The following is a 26,306-nucleotide window of genomic DNA, read 5'->3' as shown; positions in this document are numbered from 1 at the left end:
AATATATTATACGAAAATTAGGCAAAACAGTGTTATTAAAAACACAACTCACCTCCTCAGCAATTGAATCCTTATAGTATCGTAGACTGTGGTCAGTAAGAACAAACCAGTATTTCTTCCACTTGTTAAGAAACACAAACAAGCAGAAATTACACATTTATATTTGTCTGAATATTGTAATATAAAAATACTATAGTTTGATGACTGGGATTTTACACAACCATTTTGAACTGTACGTAAGCAAAAGTATACTAAATAATAATAAAAAAAAATACACTTTGGTTAATAGAAACAGACTTTTAAGTCCTGCTACTTTTCACTCAGAGGTGAGTGCCTAGCCATTAGATTGCTCCATATAAGAATAAGAGATACCTGTTAGTGGCCCCTTAAGCAGGTGAAATTTGAAAAGTATATGTATCTGTTCTCATTCATGTAATTCTTGTTCAGGTTTAGTTCATAACAAGCACAAGTCTATGGATTTGTAATGTGAAAATGCTAAGCAACTTCCTTCCATCACTTATATGGAATAGCTTAACTAATGTAGAAAAACTATGTTGTCTTTCATGCATTAAGGAACGTTTTCTTCCAATGCCGACTGGCAATCGTCAGAGAGTTTTAAATAAAGGTCACAGTGAAAGACCAAGTGTCGCTTTAAAGATATGGGGCACAAAGTGTCTTACAGTTTCTCACGTTGATGAGCGCCTCTCACATATTTCCTTTTGATGCATGTAAATACCAGTCATTTTACATTTTAAAAGAGATGGAGTCAGAATATTGTGGTGGACATTGTGGTCAGATGCTCATCTCTGTCATGCTCCTCAAACCATTCTGACACAGTGGATGGGTGCCCTGCCACGTGGAAAATGCACTATGCACGGGATCAGAAGGGATTTAAAAGGAGTCCACCCATAGTAAATAGCATAGCAAAGTGTAATGCCCAGAGAGGTATCGTGAAGCATATCAACAATCCTAGAAAACCATTGTAAGCTATGGTAGATGCATAGTATAACAATGGGAAAAGCATGGGAAAAATGCTAAATTACTGTGGCAAACTTTTATAAGGGAATGTACTATATAAAGAATATTACACAGATTGAAAATCAAAATAACTTACCTGTCCCTGCTCATCCAATTTAACCATCCAACCTTTCTTGAAGTTCAATAGATCTGGCTGTAAAAAGAGTAACACATTGCATGAAAGACTGCAGGTGTTCTGCTTCAGGGTGGATTTTGAATCATTTATTAGTTGCCTCATTTTGTTATGAAATATAGGGTCCCCATTTACAAAGCTTTTAACAGTTTGAATTCATCTGTGAAAATGTTCCAACCTTTTTTTTTTTTTCATTCATAGCAGACTTTAAAAAAAGATAAATCATGAGGTTGCACCATCACACAAACATTCAATCAAAGCATCTAGCTGGATGTAACATTCCAATGTAGCATGCCTTTTGTTATCCATATTACTGCATCTATTAAACCAATGTACTACAGCAGACTTTGACAGGCTTCCTTCTGCTGCCAGTTACAGCAATATATTAACATTTATTTAATGTGACTGCACACAGGAACACTGTCAAGCAACGCATGCATTTAGTTGTATTTACAGTCTCCTAGTATACAACCTGTGTCTGACAATATGAGTTAGTGTTCAAAATGACTCGCCCTGCTAATATGTATACTAGTAATGTCTTGACAACCAAATTCGGAATTGTTCTCTCCCAGGACACTGGTAAAACAAGATGACATCATTTTAAAAGGCTTTATCCTGGTTAAAATACATCAATAAATAACAAAGAACCTCAAACAAAATATATTGGCCTGGAAACCATAAATTGGCATACTGTAGCATGACTCAAAAAGCTTTTAAAATGCAGTGGTCTTTTTAGGTGGGTGATAAAACTATTAGATTCAATTTCAAGGCTTAACTAGATTTGATTCTACTAAAATACTACATGTATATTATATATGAGAACTACCGGAGTACTTAACATTGTGGATAAATTGTAGCTTTGCCATTATAATATAACCAGGAAGTCATTTACTTTAAGTAGATTTATTTTAAACTTCCCAAATTCTTAATTTCTGCCACTGTTTCTGCTTGAATTATAAAGCTGAACACAAAGCCCCTTTTTCAGGAACAGTGACTTGAAACCTGGTTCCAGGAGACTGGGAGACCTAGTTTGTGGCAACTTTGCTGCATCAAATCCCAGGTTTCCCCTGGTGTGCCATGCAGTGGTCTGAAACCTAGTTTCCTAAAACCAGTTCCATGCTACAAAGTGGCTTCATCTTCTGTTACAATGTAATTTCATCTTTCTTATCAGCTACTGCAGTGTTGGACCAGTTGCCTAGTTATTTGGTCATCCCGCATCTGGGGTATAAAACAAATATCTAGCCCCTTTGGAATTTCAACCAGAACACACGTGACCATTATCTTCATATTATATGCACTACTTCTTGTTTATCCATCAATAACCTGAATCTCAGACAAGCACCTATATAGGAACACAGATTAAAATGAAAGTTGGTGTTCTGATGTTCTTTAAACAGAGGACTTCACACACAACTTTGTGCTATTGTGAAGTAGATTCTCACATAGTTATCCCCGTGGTATGTATATTTAACTTGACATACACATTACAACCACAGCTAAACAGTTACAGGTTGAATTTATAATACTGAATTTTTTGACTGTGATCACTTACTAGTTATTCTTCTAAGAAGTTCAAGTATATTTTGGTGATAAACGTGAATATGTAGTGAAATACACATTTAAAAGCTGTGATAACCAAGGCCATTTCCCATCACTGTTCCTTTTAACATTTTAACAAAGGACTCTGTTCTTTGTTTATTTATTTTTTTTTACTTTAATTAAGGATATTGAGATCTGTCAAGCATCCCTATAAACATGTGGGACGTTTACACAGCTGTTTCCTGGTACCGTATCACTTCTGGTGTCAGTCAATGGTCCACCAGAGTAAGGCTAAACCATGGTACAGGCCTGCACCACAGCCAGTGATAAGGTATCAGGAAACAGCTGTTTACACTTAGTGAGACAAAATGGAAATGTTCATTATGGAAGTTTAATAACAAATGAAGAGCAACGATATAAATGTTCATTATAATGCTCCTTTAAGAATAGCAATGCAATATTTAAGTCAATCATTCTTTAAGAATCGAGTTAACACCACAGTACAGTGCTCCACTTTTATAAAGCACCCCTTTATACCACAGTTGCAAGGTCATGACTCCCATTTTTCCATTTTCAACTAGCACTTTCATTCTCGTTATACGATGCTAACTATGGCTCCTGACAATAGCGCTATGAAGGGGGAGCTCTGTAAAAATATCACACAGTGTAATTAAATAAGGATCCTAAAGAGCTGAGCTACTGGTGACCATTGTATTAGTGAGAGCAGGCAACAGTGAGAAACTGAACGCCACGAGCTTGCAAGAACATGAACCTGGGACACACTGAGGAAGCAGATAATCGAGCAGTTCAAGGTAATAGAAATGACTGACTACACAAGAGCAAACCGCATGGAAGAACAGGCGACCACAATGTTCCCAATGACAGATGAGACAAGAAGGAAAAGAAGACATGTGAAGGAAGATGGTTAGTCTTATTTCCATGAAAAATAGCTTGAGGAACCATGCATTTCAAAAGGCCATTTTGACAACTTCCCACTAGCTTTATTCCTCGTAAAGTTGAGTTTTGTGTTTAAGAAGTGTCCAAAGTCTCTATTTGAGTCAACTCCTTTGTTGGTTTTAGATTTCAGGTTTTGGAAAATCAAGTGGCAGCTGAATTTATTTCACAATCTAGTGTGTCTAACACAATCAATGTGTTTGGTTCAGTCTTTTTTTGTATATGAATGGGGGTAAACTAAGTAACAACTAAAGTGTATTTTCTGTTGGTTTTCATCTCTTGTCTGATAAAGAGATAATGCCGGGAAGACTACTTGGGTTCAGCAAGTACTCTGAAGTAAATGTACTTCACATTTATAAATATACTCTCACTGTGAATTTAGGTTTTGCGTACATTGAAGAAGCTGATTTTCCAGGCTTGCATCATGTAAATCTTTAAAATATGAATTTATACAGATAGAAATCTTTTTTTTTTTTTAAAACCTTGGTCCCCTGGTGTTTACAGCGACCATTGTTTAAATCACCTATTTATGCTTTCACAAATCCTGTGATATTATTGCAATAACCTAAACCTACAAGAAAGTGCTTCGGCCACCAGCAAGTTAATATTAACTAGGGGGTATGTCAAAGGTGTAGCAGGTGTTTACTAAGTTCTACTACACATATGTAACGTTCCAGTACTTTCATTGGAAAATGGCAAAGTAAAGGCCATACACACATTTTAATGTAGTTTACTAACCCTTAGTCCAAGTACAGTTTTGCTACTCCTTCTGTTAGTACTGTACATTGTTTTATATTTCCTTCACTCATATATGGATATGTAATACTGAACTCTTTGAACTTATGAGACAAGAAATTGTGACATAACATTGTTTAAGAATATATAAAGACGGGGCTCCCGAGTGGCGCATCCAGTAAAGGCGCTCCGCGCGGAGAGCAGGATGTGCCCTATAGCCTGGAGATCGCAGGTTCGAATCCAGGCTATGTCACAGCCGACCGTGACCGGGAGTTCCTAGGGGGCGGCGCACAATTGGCTAAGTGCTGCCCGGGTAGGGAGGGCTTAGGTCAGCAGGGGAATCCATGGCTCACCACGCATTAGCGACCCCTGTGGCCGATAGGGCGCCTGTGGTTCTGCAGTGGAGCCGCCAGATCTGTGTTGTCCTCCGGCACTATAGGTCTGGTGGCATTGCTGTGGATCTGCAGTGCAAAAAATGACAGCTTGGCAGGAGCACGTTTCGGAGGACGCGTGCTCCAGCCGCCGTTTCCCGAGTCGGCGGGGGGGGGTTGTGAGCGGTGGGCCGAGGATACAGATAATAATTGGGCATGCTAAATTGGGGAGAAAACTGGGGTAAAAAAAATTGGCGACAACTAAATTTAAAATAAATAAAGAAAGTATAATAAATAAATAAATAAATAAATAAATAAATATATAAATAAATAAAGACTGTTTCCATAACATGAGAGTAACAGTCTCATACTGCCCAGGAAGATCCTCAAACTTGATGTACAGGAAGCGGTCCTCTTCCAGCACGCTAGGGGAAGTGGAAGTTCTCATATTCCTTCAAAACCTCTAAAGTCATTTTTTTAATTGTGTCCCCCGAGACAAACAACTAGCTCGATTACATATTTTACCCTTGTTTTTCTTCCCAGTAAGGAATACCACAATGCCATCTCCACACAACATATCTTGAGTTGTGAAGGTTAGAGGGCCTCCTCTAACCCCACCGTCAAGCCAATCGACTCTTTACCCCCAGGAGCTCAACAGCAGATACTGGGGAGTTACCAGCCCTTGGAAGAAAAAAAAACAGCCCTGTGGAGCTCACCTGGCACCTGGCCAGTAGAGGCCGCTGTATTGCATTGAGGTGGCGATTTTTGGCTAATCTTTGGGAACACCAGAGCCAATGCAACATTCCCTGTGGAATCTCCTGTGAAGCTGGCCCAGCCAGGATGCAAGCCTGACCCCCTCTGACTGTATGATGTTCCCTATCACCAGGAGAGACACTCAGGGCCCAGAACTCAATTCCAATCAAATATTTTGAAGGATATACTCATCTGTGTTGCTACAGCTGAGATAGAAGCTTCTCAACTCATCCAACTTTCCAAAACACATAAACAATGGAAACGTCATCTCATCATTCACAAGGAGGTGGGTGTGTGTGTGTGTGGTTGTGTGTGCGTGTGTGCATGTGTGAGAAAACAAGTATTACAACTAATAGAAGTTATAAAAAAGGGCTATTGAGAGTTTTCTTTTAAAGGAATGGTCACACTAATGTAAAATCTACAACTATATTGACAGTGTGTCCTGGATGAAAACCCCGACTGGTGCAATGGAAAATGCCACAGGAACCCCTGCTGGGTTTTGAAAGTCAAAAGCAAAAGTCAAATGTCAAAAAAACAAGAGAATCGCCCAGCTTGTCCACTGAATCTATGAGATCAACAGTGCAAACACACAGTCTGAACCTGACAGGGACTTTTTAGAAATAAAATAAATACTTCTAAAGAAAGAAGCAAAAATGTATGATTAAATACACTGAAGCTGCTGTACATCGACAGCGAAACATTGTATATTTTTGAAGCAGCTTTGAAAATACAATTGTTTTTACATTACCTTATAACATGATATATTTATTTACTATACTACTGTTTTACTTATTGTTTTCAAAGCTAAGAACAGAAATGAGTTACCGTCATTACTGATTCCGTGGTTCTGCGGTCAAGTGATTTAGCTCTTCTCAGTGGTGGGATGGTAGAACAATGAAACTCTCTTGCTGTATCTCTCTTTAGCTCCTGGAGAACAAAGCACAAGCCAAAATTAGGGATCCAAAAGTATGATGCTCAGAAAAGGGTTCACCATTACATTATTTATGAAAATGTTTAAAGTTTAAATAAATAAATTACTTATTGTCAATTAGAAATCACGCATGAGCAATCAACCACTTACGATTTGTCCAAATTCCGGTATTTCTTACCCTATAGATCCCATTCATAGAACACACAGTCTTTGTTCTTGTGATTTATTGCAAGTTGATACTAAGCTATATAGTTCTCTAACCCAAACTGCACACAATTGAATGAATTATAACAATAAGAGACACCCTACACACAACTTACTACATTTAATTTTTGCTGTTTTAAGTTTGTTAAAATATTTCTCTCGCTCTCAACACTTAACTAAGTACACATCTCAAAATGTAAAATGACATTAAAATACAGACTTATCTAACAGGTTGATATGGTCCTCTACTACTCTATCAGTATTGCAGTATATTATGACATTTGGTCTCTTCTGGCACAGCTTTGCGCACCACTGAATAGACCCTCCAGTGGTCCTTTGAGTTGGGAAGCACTGCACTGCAATCCCCCATTACGGGCAGAAATGTTCTTTTTCTGTTTCTCAATTTAATCTCTCTGTTCAGATAACGACTTAAATAGGAGGCTGACATTGTTCTTTAAAAAAAGTTTCATTTAATGTTGCAAAACGGTGGTACTGCGCCAAACTCCTCAAAGAAGGTCAGGCTCTTTGGAGGCCTGAGCTCAGAGATGAGGAAATGAATAAATTAGGACAATGGAGCAAGTCAATGGAAATCTTTTAAACACAGAGAGCCGATAACATTATGGGTCAGAAGTCCGTGTCTGCCAACTTGAAATAGTCAAATTATCAAGATGAGATTGTTTTTAAAATGTTTTGTTAAATACAAGCTAGTTTTTCTTTTTTCTAACAAAGAAAACAAACCCTAGACACAATTGAACCTCGTATTTACTAAATTAGTTCTGGAGAAAAAAAAAGCTACCATTTGTACGGCCATTATTCCATGATGATATATTTTTTGGCAATCTCTTTCTTATTGTTTGTGTTGGTGATTATTATGTTGTAACAGATCTGTCTGATCTTGCGCAATCAACACAACCCTCTTCTCATTACAAGCTTGTTGTAGGATGGAAAGATATGACACTAGCATGCACTTGAATTAAAAGAAAACAAGACAGTTTTGTTTTAAATTTGTTTGAAGACATTTTGGAGCATTCACATTCATTCCCAAAAGTTGGGGTGGGAATAGGAAGTGAAGCCACTAGGGAAATGTGATCACAGAACCGACATCCGTTAAATTTAAAAACAACACCAAACATGAGGGTCTTTGGTAGTCTGGAGTGCCGTTGCTCTAGTAGGATAGTGCTTTGAACTGTTTTACAAAAGCTCTTTACAGACATTGCTGGAACTTCTAATTTCTTTCTGACTTCCTGTGACGGGGTACCCCTGCCCCTGTGTTTATTTAGATTTTTTTGAACTACAGTAATCCGTAGCGTATCCACCCGTCACATAACCATTTATCCACCATGTGCAATCTATTCAGCAACATTAGTTTATTATTGAACAGAGAAGATTAGTTCAGAGATTGTAGATCCTACCAAAGTTTTTGTGTACTGTGTTGCATTGCTGGTAGTGTCACGTGAGCTGTTCAGTATGCTGATATGTAAATAAATCCTGTTCGTCTGTGGTGCGTATCAAGTTCAACCTCTGTCTCGATCTCCTGCCTGTCACTCAGCAGCGAATGCACTCATCCACACGGCAGACGGCTACTCTGTCACAAGCATTAATATCCTGTATCTTTCTAAACAAGAGATTTAGGGGAGCTCAGTAATAAAAGCTGAATCTCAAAACAATAATTGTGTAAATATAGTAACTGTCACCAGCACCCTCCCATAGTGGCCTCTGATGCCCATTGAAATAGGTACCTCTCTCTGGGATCGCCTGGTTTCACTCCTCCCCTGCCGGGCTGCTGGGAGGTCAGGCTCATCAGTCTCCATCCTCTCTGCATTCTCCAGTTCCAGAGCCTCAAACTTCTCAATCACTGTGGGGCGACTGTGAAAAGAAAGAAGCACACAAAGCAAATTTTGATTAATTAAATCAAGCTTGCAGTCCATGACACATTTTTAAAAAACGTTTTAGAGAGGGATTATTAGTCTTGTCTTTTCTTATTTTTCAAAGCAATAGTTTAGAGAATGTTTATAAACACTGAAAAAAAGTGTCTTTAATACAGTCCTTAAAGTTTTGTGTACAGGGCCAAATATAATTTGCATTTAATTTCCGATATATTCAAGGTAGGATATATTTTTTTTGTCTCAGCTGGAAAATCTAATATACAATATGTTCAGTAGTCTCATCAATAACATATTGATGATCATAGTTTATGTTTACAATATATTGAAAATACATCACAGTAGACAAAAAGATTAACTTGTAACATGAACATGGGCAGCAGTGTGGAGTAGTGGTTAGGACTCTGGACTCTTGACCGGAGGGTCGTTGGTTCAATCTCAGGTGGGGGACACTGCTGGTGTACCCTTGAGCAAGGTACTTTACCTAGATTGCTCTAGTAAAAACCCAACTGTATAAATCGGTAATTGTATGTAAAAATAATGTGATATGTAAAAATAATGTGATATCTTGTAACAATTGTAAGTCGCCCTGAATAAGGGCATCTGCTAATAAATAAATAATAATCAATAATCATTTGAGAAAACGTACTTCCAATACAATGGGTTGCTAATTGTGATTATTCTAAATAAGTTATAAGCATTCCTCTTTGCTAATTCTATTTGTTAATTTGAAACGTTACAGGAAATGGAAATCTATATGATGGTGGACTGTAAAGTATTAAGCTATAGTAACACCATTTTAAAATATTATAATATACTAATTACAAATTGGCAATGTGGTCACAATATAAGGGTTAAAAGCACTGTCTTTTAGAATACTTTAAAACAGCATGGCTGTTGCGGAAAAATAAATAAAAGGAATGACCCGTTGGCTCTTTAAAAATATGGAATTAATATAAATCACATATAGGACCAGGCTAGAGCTTGTTACAGTCATTTTACAATTGTATGGTTTATAATACAACCTATAAATGTTTAACAGAACTGTACATTTTTAAACATATTACAGGTCACGGACAAAAGTATTGGCACCCAACACTTAATATAAGATAATTCAAGAAAACATGTTAAATACAAGCATTTAATGCATATCAGCCACTAATTACACTAATACACAATTTCTGGTAGTTTAACAAACAATCTTTATAACAAATTTAAAAAAGCACTTAATCAATTTCATATATTTGTTCATGACAAAAGTATTGGCACTTTTACATTAAAAGTCTTCAACAAAATGATCTGGTCCAATGAAACTAAAATATAACTTTTCCCCAAAGATGGACCATGGTATGTTTGTAGAAAAAAATGAAAGCCTTCAATGAACAAAACCTTGTACCTACAGTTAAGCATGGAGGTGGTTCGATCATGATATGGGGATGTTTTAGCAGTTCAGAGACTGGAGACATTCATGTGATTGAAGATCGAACAAATGCAGCCATGTATCAAAGCATTCTACAAAGTACAAGGATACCATCTGCACATAGGCTGATTGGCAGACAGTGTATCTTCAACAACCTAAAGCAAAGGGCTAAGTCAACTCTGGAGTTCTTGAAGAAAACGAAGATTAAAGTTCTGGAAATGCCTTTGCAATCATCAGATCTCAATCCAATAGAAATGCTTTGGACTGATCTGAAAAAAGCTGTAGCCAAGCATTGTGTCTACATGACAGAATGATCCCAGATTTCAGCAACAAGATACAATGTACTGGTTAAGAATGATCATAAATGTCTGAAAGTATTCAAACCCATGATTTAGTATTTCGTGTGTCCTCCTTTTGCTTTTACCAAAGCATGGGTGCCAAAACTTTTGTCATGAACAAATACTTTAAATGAAATGTTTTTTTTTTTTTTTATAAAGATTATTGGCTACATTACTAGAGATTGTGTATTTTGCTTTTTGTTTTATTAAAAAGTGGTTGAAGTTTACTAAATGCTTACTAAATGCTTGCCGCATGGTATAATAAATGTAGGGTGCCAATACTTTTGTAAGCAACTGTATGAACATTATTACTTAAGTACTGTAATTAGCTCCGGTCCTGTAATGCTGACTCAGATTTTAAGAATGAAACATGGTCATTATTTCAGAATATCTTTTACTAGCCTTTATATGATGTATTGTGCAAGGTATTCTAAAATTCCATGTTGTTTAACATTAGCCAGTTTAAAATATTGAATTGCTTTTTTTTGAATTTATGACCTTATTTGGGGAATGCACTGCATTGGCAGGTTCCCTTAAAAGGCTATAATTGAGACAGTCTGTCCAGTATTTATTTCAAACAACTGCCATTTTTTTTTCTTCTTGGCTGCTGGGCACAGAAAGCCACTCTTTTACTGAGCTCAAATTAAATTATTAAACCAATTATTTTTCTACCAGACTGTTTAATAAGTGTAAACTGAATACCGAGATTATTAAGAAGAAAGTTTATTCCACTGCTGATGTAGCTTGGGCGTCAGTTAAAGGTTCATGGTGTACTATAGGGCACAGTACTGGCTATGTAACTGCCAAGCTGTGTTGTTTACAGCCATCCTTATAAGTGAAATAAACAAAGCAGTCATGGTTATACTATGCATTTATTATACTGTAGTTTACCATCGTTAGCCATGTTTGCTTTACCATACTTCTCTGTGATTTACAATGCATAACCATGCTTTACAGTGCTTTCACTGTGCTTTATTACTTGGCTGTGCATTTCCTTACCTTTTCTCTGTTCCAAACACTTGGTCCTCCTCAGGTCTCTCCGGGCTCCTCGCTCGACTTCGTTTCTCTGCCTTCCTCACTTCCATCTCGTACCTTCTTGATCGAGGGGCGTCATGCAGTGTGGAGGCCCTTTGCGCCCGGATCTCAGCATAGTGGCTATCCGTACTCGTTACCGTGCTTCCACTAGTGTCTGAATCCAGTGAACTCACTGAGCCGCTGATGTGAGACCCGTTAGACAGCAGGCTGCTCCCGGAAGGGAAAGGATCGCTCTGGGCAGGGGACTGGCATCGAGGGATCCCTCCGAGGTCCATGCTGTGCTTGCTGGAAGAACTACCAGTCGGGGATAAAACCTGCATTTCGGGTCTTTGTGGAAGGTAGAAAGGGATGCCACCTCTGTCCCTCTCGTCCCCATTGACAGAGCTGTGATCAGAGGTCGCATCCAGAGGAACGTGTCCTGCAGAAAAAAAAGAATACTGCATGGGTAAGAATATATTAGGTTTCTCATAATCGGCTAATAATCGCACAGTTGACAAACATTTGTATAGAAAATCGAGTTTATCGGATTTCAGGAAAAATTTCAAAAACGTCTATAGGATGCTAGGGGTATATGATATGATAACATAATTATATATATATATATATATATATATATATATATATATATATGAGAAAAATGAAGATTGGTGCAAAATCAAGGCTGTTATCATTTTCACATGTAGTGTGGCGGAGAAACGGATGGGCAGGCCTGCCCGATCAGCACATGAGGGTCCTCCTTTTTTTAATGAGGACCCTGAAAAGAGACCTAAGCGATAAAATAAAAGTCAATTGAAGTATTCATTGTTTGGTCTTTATTTTGAATACATTTCTCTGCTGTGTGGTGCTTGTTTCAGAGAAATGAAAATGGCGACTGTATCTTTACGATTGTTCTTCCGATGTTGTAAGAATTTGTATATTACTGGATTTCTTTTCTTCATGTTCCTACATTTGAACTTGCAAAATTCAAGGATATACTTGATCAATATAGGGTTTCATTTCCATGGTAACATATAATTCAGTTCTCTGCTCTGTACAACGAGAACTGTGCCAAGTAAGGTACATAACCTTATAGCTACAGAATCAATAAAGGTACAGGATCTGACACAGATAAAGGCAGGTCTATCTTTGGCAAAGTAGGTGGCATTTAGTCGATAAAAAAAAGTACAATAGTGCTCGTTTACACAGTAAGAGTCAGGGGACAGATTTTCAAAGCTTACTCCAAATTGTCATTTACATATTTTCTTTTTCTGCCACAAAACAACTTAAGACTACCTACAAACCACAATTCATATGAGGCCACTATTTCTGGTTTGGTGATTTCTTAAAATAAAATTGTGCAAATGCCAACTGTACTGCACATATTAACTTCTCACCATTTCCATGAAAATCTAAAACATTTATTTCGGTATCAATAGTAGACTACTGGCAAGCCCATGGCTTTCTGATCATCAGACTTCAGTGTAATAGACAGAATAGCCCTTTCAAAGATGTTTACCACTGTCACTGGGTATAACACAGGGCAGCAGTGTGGAGTAGTGGTTAGGGCTCTGGACTCTTGACCGGAGGGTTGTGGGTTCAATCCCCAGTGGGGGACACTGCTGTTGTAACCTTGAGCAAGGTACTTTACCTAGATTGCTCCAGTAAAAACCCAACTGTATAAATGGGTAATTGTATGCAAAATAATGTGATATCTGCATAATGTGAAATAATGTATAATGTGATATCTTGTAACAATTGTAAGTCGCCCTGGATAAGGGCGTCTGCTAAGAAATAAATAATAATAATAATAATAATAATAATAACTAATAAGAAAGTGAAGTAGACAATTGTTCAGCTAGAATCCACTGATGAAAGTACAAGCCGAAACGTCTGTCTTTCTGACTTAGGGCTACATTCTCTGTAAATAGTACTTAAGAAAATAGATAAGAAAACCTTTTAGTAATTAAAGCAGCAAACTTTGGGCTGCATCACACTGCCATCTTAAAACACTTGTTTGAACTGCGTGACAATGAGCAATGCAAAATTAAATCTCCAGACTTGATATGAGGCCATTTCCTGCTTACCCCCTTGAGCCAGCATTGTAGTGAATGCACCGTTATCCGATGAAGGCCAAACCTGGGAGGCTTCCACCTCCCTGGCGTTTAGTTCTTCCTGCCATATGGTTGACCGGGAATCTGGGACCTTCTCTGCATCTGGAATACCAGAGCCAGTCACAGCAACCTTCGCTGGGCCCGGCTCCTACAAAACACAAACACGACTTATTACCATACTAAAAGATATTTCCTGTTGCTTAAAATAAAACAAACAGCTATACATTCAAATGTTTAATTCAAATTGTCAAACTTAAAAAAAAAAAGGATAAAAATAATAAACAATTGTTCCAAAAATTATAAAAAAATAACTTGAGGTAAATTGATACAAAATAAAATACATTTTGAGGTCAAACTTCAACAGGGTCCATCCTGTGCTTGCTATATGGTCTTGTGTTATGAGCATAACAACATTTTCGCAAGTTTTATTTTGGATCAATTTTCAATTGGTTTTCAATTTTTACCCATTTTGCAAAGTCACCCCTACAACCCATTTACTAGCAGATGGACTGAAAAATCTCCTTTTTTTACTGACAGAATTGAAGCTAGTCAGACAGGGGCCCAGCCTAAGAGGCAAGGACCCTGTCTGGTAAGCACCCAGCCTTGGAATTCCCCACCAGGTCTCGTGAGGTGCCTGACCAGTAGGGGTAACTAAGCACAATTAGATGACCAATATCCAGACGATTTTCCTTCCCAACTCACATAAGGGTTCATTCAGTGGGCTTACAGCCAAAACTCAGCAAGACCAGGACAGACTGGAAAATTGCAAACGTAACACCGATCCACAAAAAGGGAGACAAAAACAAACCAGCTAACAACAGACCAATAAGCCTGACTTCGATTATATGTAAACGTATGGAAACTATAATAAGATCTAAAATGGAAAATTACCTATATGGTAACAATATCCTGGGAGACAGTCAGCATGGTTTTAGGAAAGGGAGATCGTGTCTAACTAACATGCTTGACTTTTTTGAGGATGCAACATTGACAATGGATAATTGCAAAGCATACGACATGGTTTATTTAGATTTCCAGAAAGCTTTTGACAAAGTCCCACATAAAAGATTAATTCTCAAACTGAATGCAGTAGGGATTCAAGGAAATGCATGCACATGGATTAGGGAGTGGTTAACATGTAGAAAACAGAAAGTACTGATTAGAGGAGAAACCTCAAAATGGAGAGAGGTAACCAGTGGTGTACCACAGGGATCAGTATTAGGTCCTCTGCTATTCCTAATCTACATTAATGATTTAGATTCTGGTATAGTAAGCAAACGTGTTAAATTTGCAGACGACACAAAAATAGGAGGAGTGGCAAACACTGTTGCAGCAGCAAAGGTCATTCAAAATGATCGAGACAGCATTCAGAACTGGGAAGCCACATGGCAAATGACATTTAATAGAGAAAAGTGTAAAGTACTGCATGCAGGCAATAAAAATGTGCATTATAAATATCATATGGGAGATACTGAAATTGAAGAAGGGAACTATGAAAACGACCTAGGAGTTTATGTTGACTCAGAAATGTCTTCATCTAGACAATGTGGGGAAGCCATAAAAAAGGCCAAAAAGATGCTTGGATATATTGTGAGAAGTGTTGAATTTAAATCAAGGAAAGTAATGTTAAAACTTTACAATGCATTAGTAAGACCTCACCTAGAATATTGTGTTCAGTTCTGGTCACCACATTACAAAAAGGATATTGCTGCTCTAGAAAGAGTGCAAAGACTAGCAACCAGAATTATCCCGGGTTTAAAAGGCATGTTGTATGCAGACAGGCTAAAATAATTGAATCTATTCAGTACTGGACAAAGAAGACTACGCAGCGATCTGATTCAAAGATTCAAAATCCTAAAAGGTATAGACAATGTCGACCCAGGGAACTTTTTTGACCTGAAAAAAGAAACAAGGACCAGGGGTCACACATGGAGATTAGATAAAGGGGCATTCAGAACAGAAAATAGGAGGCACTTTTTTTACACAGAGAATTGTGAGGGTCTGGAGCCAACTCCCCAGTAATATTGTTGAAGCAGACACCCTGGGATCCTTCAAGAAGCTGCTCGATGAGATTCTGGGTTAAATAAGATACTAACAACCAAATGAGCAAGATGGGCTGAATTGCCTCCTCTTGTTTGTAAACTTTCTTATGTTCTTCTTATGTTCTTATGTTCAGTGAGCGCCTGATCGTATGACTCACCCTGCACTCCAGAGTGCCATTACTAGATAAACCACCCCTTTGCATCAGCTTTTATGATTGAGCACTTAAAAGTTATGAATTAAGCCAATTAATCCAGCCTAAACACTAGAAATCCACTTCTTGATGAACAGGGATTAGGATCCTGTCTGACACCGACATAAGGATCTTGTCTGACAGTATGAGGTAAATTCTACCCGAACAGAACACTGAGGAGAAAAGCAACCCTCTTAAAGTTGAACAGTCATGATAAACAGATTTATTTACCACAGCAGCTTTGCCAGTTGCCAGTGGTATTTCTAAAGTGCGTCTGCTATCAGTAATTACGAGTCTCCTGTGAATTCCAGGAAACAGGACACATTGTGCAGACGTAACACGGGCAAGCAAAATACAGTTCCTCATATGGAGTTATTACTTAAAAAAAGTAATTTTAACAATTTACTATTTTATAACCAAGAATTTTAGCACCCCATTCAAGGCAAGTTTTATTGAATCAGGCCTAATAATGTCTCTTTAAACTGAAGGTATGTTTGAATTTTAAAGGGACAGGTTTACCTGTGAAGTTGTTGGTTCCACCTTGCGTTTTTTCTTCTGGTTCTGCTTATTTGTTTTCGGATAAACTACCAGCTGTTCAAGCCACCTGATAAATTGAAGATTCAAATGAACAATGTTTAATAAGAGATAAGCCAGTCATTAAATACAGTGCATTTCATTGGTGTATTTTGAAGTGATTGGCTTTATGTTTTACACAGTTTTAATGACAGACCTTTGTAGAACATAAGTTTAATTTCCAGAAAGACTATTGATTATTTCAATAAATAGCTATTGAAAGCAATAATGCATAAAAATACAAATAGAAAATACCCACATAAAAAGGTATATAACTACAAATATGATTGTGTGAATAAAAACAAAGCATCCCTGAGGACAAAATGTAATAACAGGTAGCTCTAGTGAACAGGAAGTACAATGGATATGTGAAAAGATCTGCATCACTGAGAAGACAATGAAATGGTTAATTTTAACTGGAGCAGCGCTGGTAATTGAACCGAGAAAATGAATGTACTAAATATCAAGATAATAATTAAAAGTGTTAATTAAAGAATTAGGTGAACAGCGCTTTCCCTACAGAATTAAAGCCCAGTTTGAAAATGCTAGAGGTGACTTTACAAAAACTTTAGTTCATGTGAAAATGATCTATATACAGACGTGCTCAAATTTGTTGGTACCCTTACAGCTCATTGAAATAATGCTTCATTCCTCCTGAAAAGTGATGAAATTAAAAGCTATTTTATCATGTATACTTGCATGCCTTTGGTATGTCATAGAATAAAGCAAAGAAGCTGTGAAAAGAGATGAATTACTGCTTATTCTACAAAGATATTCTAAAATGGCCTGGACACATTTGTTGGTACCCCTTAGAAAAGATAATAAATAATTGGATTATAGAGATATTTCAAACTAATTAGTTTCTTTAATTAGTATCACACATGTCTCCAATCTTGTAATCAGTCATTCAGCCTATTTAAATGGAGAAAAGTAGTCACTGTGCTGTTTGGTACCATTGTGTGCACCACACTGAACATGGACCAGAGAAAGCAAAGGAGAGAGTTGTCTGAGGAGATTAGAAAGAAAATAATAGACAAGCATGGGAAAGGTAAAGGCTACAAGACCATCTCCAAGCAGCTTGATGTTCCCGTGAAAACAGTTGCAAATATTATTAAGAAGTTTAAGGTCCATGGAACTGTAGCCAACCTCCCTGGGCGCGGCCGCAAGAGGAAAATCGACCCCAGAGTGAACAGAAGGATAGTGCGAATGGTAGAAAAAGAACCAAGGATAACTGCCAAAGAGATACAAGCTGAACTCCAAGGTGAAGGTACGTCAGTTTCTGATCGCACCATCCGTAGCTTTTTGAGCGAAAGTGGGCTCCATGGAAGAAGACCCAGGAGGACTCCACTTTTGAAAGAAAAACATAAAAAAGCCAGACTGGAATTTGCTAAAATGCAGATTGACAAGCCACAAGCCTTCTGGGAGAATGTCCTTTGGACAGATGAGTCAAAACTGGAGCTTTTTGGCAAGTCACATCAGCTCTATGTTCACAGACGAAAAAATGAAGCTTTCAAAGAAAAGAACACCATACCTACAGTGAAACATGGAGGAGGCTCGGTTATGTTTTGGGGCTGCTTTGCTGCGCCTGGCACAGGGTGCCTTGAATCTGTGCAGGGCACAATGAAATCTCAAGACTATCAAGGCATTCTGGAGCGAAACGTACTGCCCAGTGTCAGAAAGCTCTGTCTCAGTGGCAGGTCATGGGTCCTCCAACAGGATAATGACCCAAAACACACAGCTAAAAGCACCCAAGAATGGATAAGAACAAAACATTGGACTATTCTGAAGTGGCCTTCTATGAGTCCTGATCCGAATCCTATCGAACATCTATGGAAAGAGCTGAAACTTGCAGTCTGGAGAAGGCACCCATCAAACCTGAGACAGCTGGAGCAGTTTGCTCAGGAAGAGTGGGCCAAACTACCTGTTAACAGGTGCAGAAGTCTCATTGAGAGCTACAGAAAACGTTTGATTGCAGTGATTGCCTCTAAAGGTTGTGCAACAAAATATTAGGTTAGCGGTCCCATCATTTTTGTCCATGCCATTTTCATTTGTTTTCTTATTTACAATATTATGTTGAATAAAAAATCAAAAGCAAAGTCTGATTCCTATTAAATATGGAATAAACAATGGTGGATGCCAATTACTTTTGTCAGTTTCAAGTTATTTCAGAGAAAATTGTGCATTCTTTGTTTTTTGTGGAGGGGTACCAACAAATTTGAGCACGTCTGTATATCACCCAGATTGTGATGACTCTGAAGCTCTGTGCCTGGTAAACAAATTGACAGTCAGTAAGTGTGAATCATGTCAGATAGGTGACATGTTGCAGTATTGGAGTGGGCATCCCAATACCTTCTCTGAGGAGTCTATTAACTCAAGTCAAGTGGGTGTGAATAAATAGACCATTCCTGGAGAGAAAGGGTCCAGCTTTGTAATGAGAGTGAACCCACCGGGATGAAACATAAATCACAACCGAACATGTCTTAGTTTTGTCACAGTGCAAACATATTTTTGGGTTTAGTGATATACAAGTAATGAACAAAGCAGAGGTAGCAGAGGCCTCCCATAAAAAGTATTCAGACAAGCCAAAGCCAATTCACACGACAAAAAATGTCCTGTGTAATATTGTAATGTGTTTTTCACATGGTGCATTTTTTCTTAATCATATATGCAACCTCAAAAGTAAATGTAAACCATACAAGTATTAGTTATAAACTATAGCCAGTTCTAAGTTCCTCAAATAAACATATTACAATAAATTACTTAAGTAATTGTAATTTGAGACAATTAGCATGGCATTCAAGGCAAATTTTATTGAATTAATAATTTACAAGTATAACAATTACAAGTAGAAAATAATAGACAGCCAAAGTTAGTTTAAAACTAACAAGGGTCATTCATACAAGTAATCTTTTGTTTGATTTTATTTTGTTTATAAAAGGGGTTAGTGTCTCCTTAATTGTTCAATAAAGACATAATAAAACCTCTTTTAGCATCTCACTGCCTAAATATCCTCCTTTGCTCTCTGTAGAGTATACCGTATAAATATATTCTCTCTCATATTCTTAATACAATCAAACAAACAAATAACCTTTGCAGATTTCTCCCAGTACAGTTTTCAATTCATGAACCAGAAAAAAAAAATGCCCTTCCAACCTACCCAATGTTTAAAACCCTGTTACAGCAAACCAACAGTTCTTTAACACAAAGATGTAAGTTTTCACTTACCCATTAATGAGCTCTTTGCTTTCTCCACGGATAAAATACTCTTGCTCAGGTGTCACAATGCACAGAGCATTCTTCTGTCCTGTTTTGGGCTCAGCGTCAATTACATCAGTACACTGGTTCATGTTAACAGTTCCCTGTGGCAAAGTGCTCGGCTAGGAAAGAAGACAGAGAAAAATGTTGGTTCACCAAAGTGTCTATATACTATAGTTGGTCTAAAAAGTAATTACTGTACTCTGTCATTCTGGTGCATGCATTTGCTGAGAATCATTGAGGAATAATAACGTATCACTTCAGACAAATGTAAACATAATTTCCAGTGTCTGTGTGGTGGGAGGTCTACATTTTTCTCTTGTTCAATCAATTAAGCTTGGTCTTTTATACCCGTTATAGTTATATATATAGTTGTAGTTATATATATATAGTTATATATATATATATATATATATATATATATATATATATATATATATATATATATATATATATATATAGTTATATATATATATACACATATATATATATATATCAATTCTAAAATGAAATGTTTACAAAAAAGATGATGCACAATTGCTTCTAATTAATGTAATGACAAACAGATTTGTTTAGTAAGACTCAGTAAAATACACAATGCGCTAGAATTCCTCGTCAATATTCACAGAAGAAAAATTGTGAGAAATACAAAGCACATGTATCCAATTGTGTTTTTCCACCAAAGACCAAGAAATGGTTACAGGCGAGGAATTGTTGTGGTTTTTAAAAACCTGCCAACTCTAGGCCAACGTACCACAGAATTTGCACAGTAAAGAGTTTTTGTTGATGTATTTGAATAGGACAAGCCAAACTAATCTGTGGCTTAATTCAACAGTTCTGTTTTTGTCTGACCTAGATAATTCCTGGTCGGGAGAGATCATTGACTCAACTAGAAAGAGAGCGAGTAGTATGAATTGACAGGCCGACACATACACCCCCCCCCAGACTTAGTAAAATACTACTGTAGCACAGTGTAGTATATTAATAGCATACCATACATTGAATTGTACAGTAACTGTTTCATTTTTGGTGCCAATGTACATACATAAACAAACTAAACATGCCTCCACATTATATGTTTCCAGGGCTATCCAAGACCTGAGGCAGGAAAAAAAGTTAATATTGGACGAGGCAACAGGGAGTATGGTTACAGTGGGGCCCACAGCACATTCTGAAATATTTGATCCTGAACCACACTGATACTGTACCTGCTAAACAATGGTTAGCCTCCATGAATGCAGATATTTGGTTGGCTCTGTGGGACATTACATTTTTCCAATGCCTCTGCTTTCAGTATGAACAAAAAATAAATAGCCTTGCTGCAAGCTGTATCCACATTTGCATAGAGAATAGAGCCATTCCTTTACAGCCATGGGTGTTGGGGGGAGGAGGTGTCTCCAAGACAAAAAAACTAAACAAACAGGGTTTCAGGAGTTTGTGATTCTGGATATATTTCATCCGCTTATATTAATAGATTTTTAAGGAACAAACATTTTGGTGTTGCTGAAACCCAGGAGTAGATACTGTAACAGGTCCCCAACCCACAGTCTCTGGAGTGTATGTAACCTGTCCCCAACACACAGTCTCTACAGTGTATTGTAGGACTGCTTAGACTAAATATATTCAAAACCTTATATCATCACTGTGCATAACTGGTAACAAGGACAATCAACTGGATCAAGAGTTCCCCTATAATTTGCCAAAATAATCACTAAAACACAGAACTGATGATACAACACATTTCCTGTGGAACTATGCATTGCATTATTTACAATAATATTAATTAAAACATTGTTGATATATTACTATTCTGAACACATTTCAAGAATTAAAAGCATACTGTAAGCTGTAATCTAAACATACAGTACACACCGTATTGTTCCCTAGATATTGTGATGCCTCATTTCTGGCACACTTCAATACTGCACAGACACGTTCTTACATGTGTGTCATAATAACCAAAGTAATATAATTAGGAGCACAACCCCATTATATTCTGGCCTGGACATTTCATGTGGTGATGATAAGCTGAGGATGGCATAAACTGGAGTGACGTTGAGCTAGGTTGATGGTCTGTAGTTCAGTTCACTTGGTCCCATTAGCCACCTGCTGTTTAGAAGATCTAAAGTAAGACCAGAGTGCAACTGTTGCTCAGCCATTGAAAGAACGTTCGTCGCTCTTTAAATTTTTGCTCTACAAGCGATTTTACACAGCTTTTAGAGTCAGCCCAGATTGTTAAAATCATTTCCGTTTCTTCTTTCTCCAACATGCAGCCGCAATTATCTTTTTTGACCAAACTCTTCTAGACAGTCATTGCAGTGGTGAAAAAAAGCTTGAAATGTGGAGCTCTGTCTCCCTGTCTGCTTCTTATCCAGCACACGCCTCCATGCTATGTGATGACGGAGTTCCTTTGTTACCAGGTCTGGCCACATTGGGTACGATATAGCAAACCAAGCCAAAAAAAAAGAGTCTGCAACTGGCCAGGGCCGATGTGGGAAGCAGCGGAAAAAAGGCTATTGGATCTCAACAGAATCTTTCTGACTGTATTACAATGACCAGTTCTGGTTTAACATCTATGGAATTCTGCAGTAATCACTGTATGCTTGCCAGTATTTATTTAACAATGAAGAAATGCTGGTTAACACTGTGCTGTACTGTACATAGTGCTAAAATCAAGTAAATAATTTATTTCATTCATACAGTATTTTAAGTAAAACAATTATTTCAGCTTTTCTACTTCGGCAGTTCAAAAAAATTGGTTTTCATTTAGATATGAAACAGGTGGGGTTTTCTTTATTCCTTTTATGGCAATATTTGGGATTCTGCTACTAAACGCGAAGGGGGTTGCCAAATATGGCAATTACAACCCGTCATAGTAGTGTAATAAACTGCACAAGCTTAAAGTCCATAAAACAGAAATGCTGGAGTTTATTTCTTCAAGCTCCTACACATACACAGAGCTTGCTAGAACTAAAAAAGGTGGGTGGTTTCTGACCTTTTGGGACGTCTTTGATGATTTTCTCAATTTGGTCTTGTTTTTCACAAGTCAACATTCTGAGCTCTGGAGTAAAAATTAAAATAAAAAACACTACTTTTCCTTTATAAGCATATTATTTAAAAACAACTTATCATATATATTTTCCACCACTCTCTTTTCCAGCTGTCATGCTAATACTGTAACACGTTTAAATTTACTGTACTATACATAAAAAGGTACAATGTGTGGCTTGAACATTATACATGTCAAAGAAATAACTCGAGTGACTTCTTCACTGTGAATCTCCCCAGACATTTCTATATAAACTGAGCTCAGAATAGGTATGCCAATTAAATGAACAGAAAAGAATTCTACGGGGAGGAAATACATACACTTTTTTTTGTCTAGCAATGATAAAATGATTGCATTCTTGTTCCAGTGGCTGTTGAAGCCTTAAACGCTGGTGCACCTTCTATGTTTGTTTATTCTCAACCTGAAAAAAGAATCTGACAACACTGACAGCTATGTGTCAGCACTGCAAGAATTTGCTGTCCTAAGCATTTCTTTCTTCTTACCATCAGGGGACATGAGATGAAGCATCTGACAATTGTGCCTCACACAGCGTGGTCATGTCTGAATAGTGATCAGAGACGGTACACAGAAAGTCTGTATTTAGATATCCAGACTATTAAAGTTTAAGTGATGATTAAATGAGTAAACATATCTGAATGCATATAACGTACACACATTTGGAGTCTGTCTTTGGCTTTTATAATGGTTATCTGTGTAGACTGTAGTTACACTAACAAACTGCACATCAAATGAGACATCAGCAGCTATGGTGATGGGCTTATTTACATTGAATTCAACCAAAAACAGTGGAACTTCTGTGTTTTGCAGGTACAGTAAACCCAATTGATGAGGGGCCTAGGGAAGGACAGATAGCACACACATTAGCAAAGGAAAATAAACCACAGAACACTTCAAATGTATGTCAAGCTGTTTTGTCATCATGGATGATGAATAATGAAATTACAAGGAAGCTCATCGTTTCATTCAACATTCTGCTCAAACACCTGCACTCAAATTGCTTCCAACATAGCCAATTAGCAGCAATTAACTTACTGTATACTGCAGGTGTCAGCACTTTTACTTGCTGTGCAGTGCTCCAATTTCTAAAAGAACTTAATGTTAAAATAACTGAAGCAATATAATGTAGTATATTCAACGCATTTGGCAAGTGGTTTACGGTCTTAATGGCTGGTGTTAAATTTCAAACACTTTCCTACCAGAAGCTGCATCAATAACTAAAGTCTCCAGTTACTTTAAAAATAAGAATGTGGTGCATCTGTCTCAACCATTGAAGTACAAAATCACATAAGCAACAATCTACCACGGTTAGCACAACATTGAACTACAACATTCCTTACTTAAAAAATGCTTCTGTTAAACAAACAAAGCCTGAGAAAATATCTTCTTGTTGCCTGCCCCCCACTCCCCACCCCCTTCCATAGGCTGCCCCTCACTGTGAAAGTGAGGTCTCATTGACCAAACCCTATAGGAATATGCTAAACTGTGTGTGTGTGTGTGTTTCTGTACGGTACTTGGCAAGCAAATAAAGGTGCCACTGCTGCCAAAATGTTGCCATTCTGAAGTGTTAAAAGAAAACAGCAATTCATTTATATATGAAAAAAAATCACTTCCCAAATGCAGGATCTTGGGATTGTTCAATACTGTATGGGTTGCTATTTTTAAAGTCAGTAGGATTGTCATTTGTTGTAGGCAGTGTTAGAGTGAATGAGATCACAGGGGGCCAGAAAACACACACAGTATGAAATGCAAAGTTCTTTATTATTATCAAAATACAGTATCACCTAGGACATAGTTTGCTATTTGGGAGTTGACCCATATATTCTCAAGGTCATAACTTGACCAACGGTTGAGACCTGCCTTTTTGAGATGTAATGGTTTCTTATGAACCTCATTAGTAGGCTCCAATTTTAAGCTTGAGCTACAAACCTTTTCAGAAGTGAAGAAACAGCTGCTTAGGTTTGTGATGGTAAATTGGGCCAATCAACACCAATGACTTAACTGCAGAGAGGCTGACCCGAATAAAATTGGTTTGTGCACCTATGCTCCCTATAGAGACTTGGTTATTGTGATGACACAGCCTTTTAACTTACATTTGACACACAGCTGTATTACTATTATACTGTAGTTGTATGGTATAAAGTTGTATGGTTTGGTAACAGTCATGTTACCCGGTGACAGTCTTTCCTAGATGGTCTTAAGGTTGTAACCGTGTGTAAAACACACTGCCTCTATCTGTACACACGTAATAGGAACAGTTCGATTTTGTGTGTTTGGAAAAAAGCTCAGATTTTAGTAGAATGATGTAAAAGTGCAATTTTTAACGTTCTATTTGCGTGACAAAAGGTCAATACGTAATACAGCAACATTGAAAAGAAACTACGCATCTGACCTTTCTGTGAAACGTAAACACACGTCAGCTAGACTCACTTTTAAATCATTATCTATGAAACAGCAGAACCAACCGCTTTTGTATATATCAAATTATCTTTTTTTTTAATGGAATTTGAACACAAAACATGAGCGGAAATTAAGACCTGTAAACAGTAAGCCGCAAGTTTTATCACACGTTTGACCTTGATTAGCCTACTCCTATTACAAAAACTCACTAAACAACTCAGAAACAGACAGCAATTAGCCTTTCAACATTTTCAAAGCACTTAGGCTTAACATAAATATTTAAATATAATGGTAAATGTGAATCTAATTGTGTGACAAGGCGCTTGGTTGCTAAAGGCCCAGACAGAGCTTGGCAATAAACGTCCCACTTTTTTTTTTTTACAGGCCTGGTCCATGTCTGTATAATCTCAGGAGATTACATTCATTCATTCCATTAATAACATACAAATGATGAACATAAAACCTTTTAGAACCATATCCACTTTATCAGAAATAGTTATTGTAGCAGACAGGATGAAGAATGTAAATCACAAGCATATTTTACATTTCCATGTGGTTTTATGATTCAGGGCTAGCTTTGTTGAAGTATGCTCCAGTCTCTAACAGACACACTGCACTTTAACCAAATATGGGCATTTTGGAAGAATGTGAAAGTATGCCCTTTTAGAAGCAGGGAGAGGGTCTTTGCTTTTTAAAAATGTTGAGGTAAAACTAGAAGAAACTCATGACAGCATTAGCTGAAATATTTGCCAACTTATGTGACTTATAGTTATTTTACTTTTATGAACTTTAAAATATATTAGAAGCACAGGGATGATTAAACGAATTAAACCAGACCCTTATAAAACTTCACTTCAGTAAACTTCACAGTATGTTTTCCCATGCTTTTAAAAAACAGGGTTCTTATTTTCTATCTTGAACTGGTAACTGAAAAGGTACAGACCACCACAATTACAGTAAATAAGACATTTTTTCAATAATAATTTTGATAAAATAAATTTTTTGGTGGTACTGGCTTTGAAATGTTACTTGTGATAAAATTATTTAAATGTACTACACATCAAAGACTACTGTATAAATTTACAACCTAATTCATTCTAAATGTGCTGTAAGGTTGACGATGTCTCTTGCTGTAAGACTCATGTGCACTATAATGAGTGGGTGAGAGACTGATTGCAAAGCCAGAAAATTGAACTCAACTACATTTTATTACTGTGTAATTATATATCATATTTGATAAAAAGAGTCACAGATATTCATATTTTGCAAACAATCTAAACTTGTATTACTAAAGCTTTTTACAGCCCTCCTTTTCTTTGGTTTGATTGGCCTAGTGGGAGTTTATGATTTAGACAGTAAGACACTGTGCTCAACT

General features: G+C 37.2%; 1 protein-coding gene across 1 annotated transcript in view; it reads right to left on the bottom strand.

Moving 5' to 3' along the window:
• LOC117423315 (protein outspread-like) overlaps window positions 1–26,306 on the bottom strand; it is a 70,775-nt gene that overhangs the window by 24,498 nt on the left and 19,971 nt on the right. The window contains exons 4-11 of the mRNA XM_034038860.3: window positions 19,435–19,586; window positions 16,156–16,240; window positions 13,377–13,551; window positions 11,278–11,731; window positions 8,377–8,503; window positions 6,328–6,429; window positions 1,115–1,171; window positions 53–121 (exon numbers count right to left, since the gene is read on the bottom strand). Of these exons, the coding sequence (XP_033894751.3) occupies window positions 53–121; window positions 1,115–1,171; window positions 6,328–6,429; window positions 8,377–8,503; window positions 11,278–11,731; window positions 13,377–13,551; window positions 16,156–16,240; window positions 19,435–19,586 (1,221 nt within the window). The remainder of the gene's footprint in view (window positions 1–52; window positions 122–1,114; window positions 1,172–6,327; window positions 6,430–8,376; window positions 8,504–11,277; window positions 11,732–13,376; window positions 13,552–16,155; window positions 16,241–19,434; window positions 19,587–26,306) is intronic.

Source organism: Acipenser ruthenus, chromosome 17, assembly GCF_902713425.1.
Source record: "Acipenser ruthenus chromosome 17, fAciRut3.2 maternal haplotype, whole genome shotgun sequence".
NCBI classification, from domain to species: Eukaryota; Metazoa; Chordata; class Actinopteri; order Acipenseriformes; family Acipenseridae; genus Acipenser; species Acipenser ruthenus.
The sequence above is the reverse complement of the archived record's forward strand: the minus strand, read 5'-3'. Positions and strand labels throughout refer to the sequence as shown.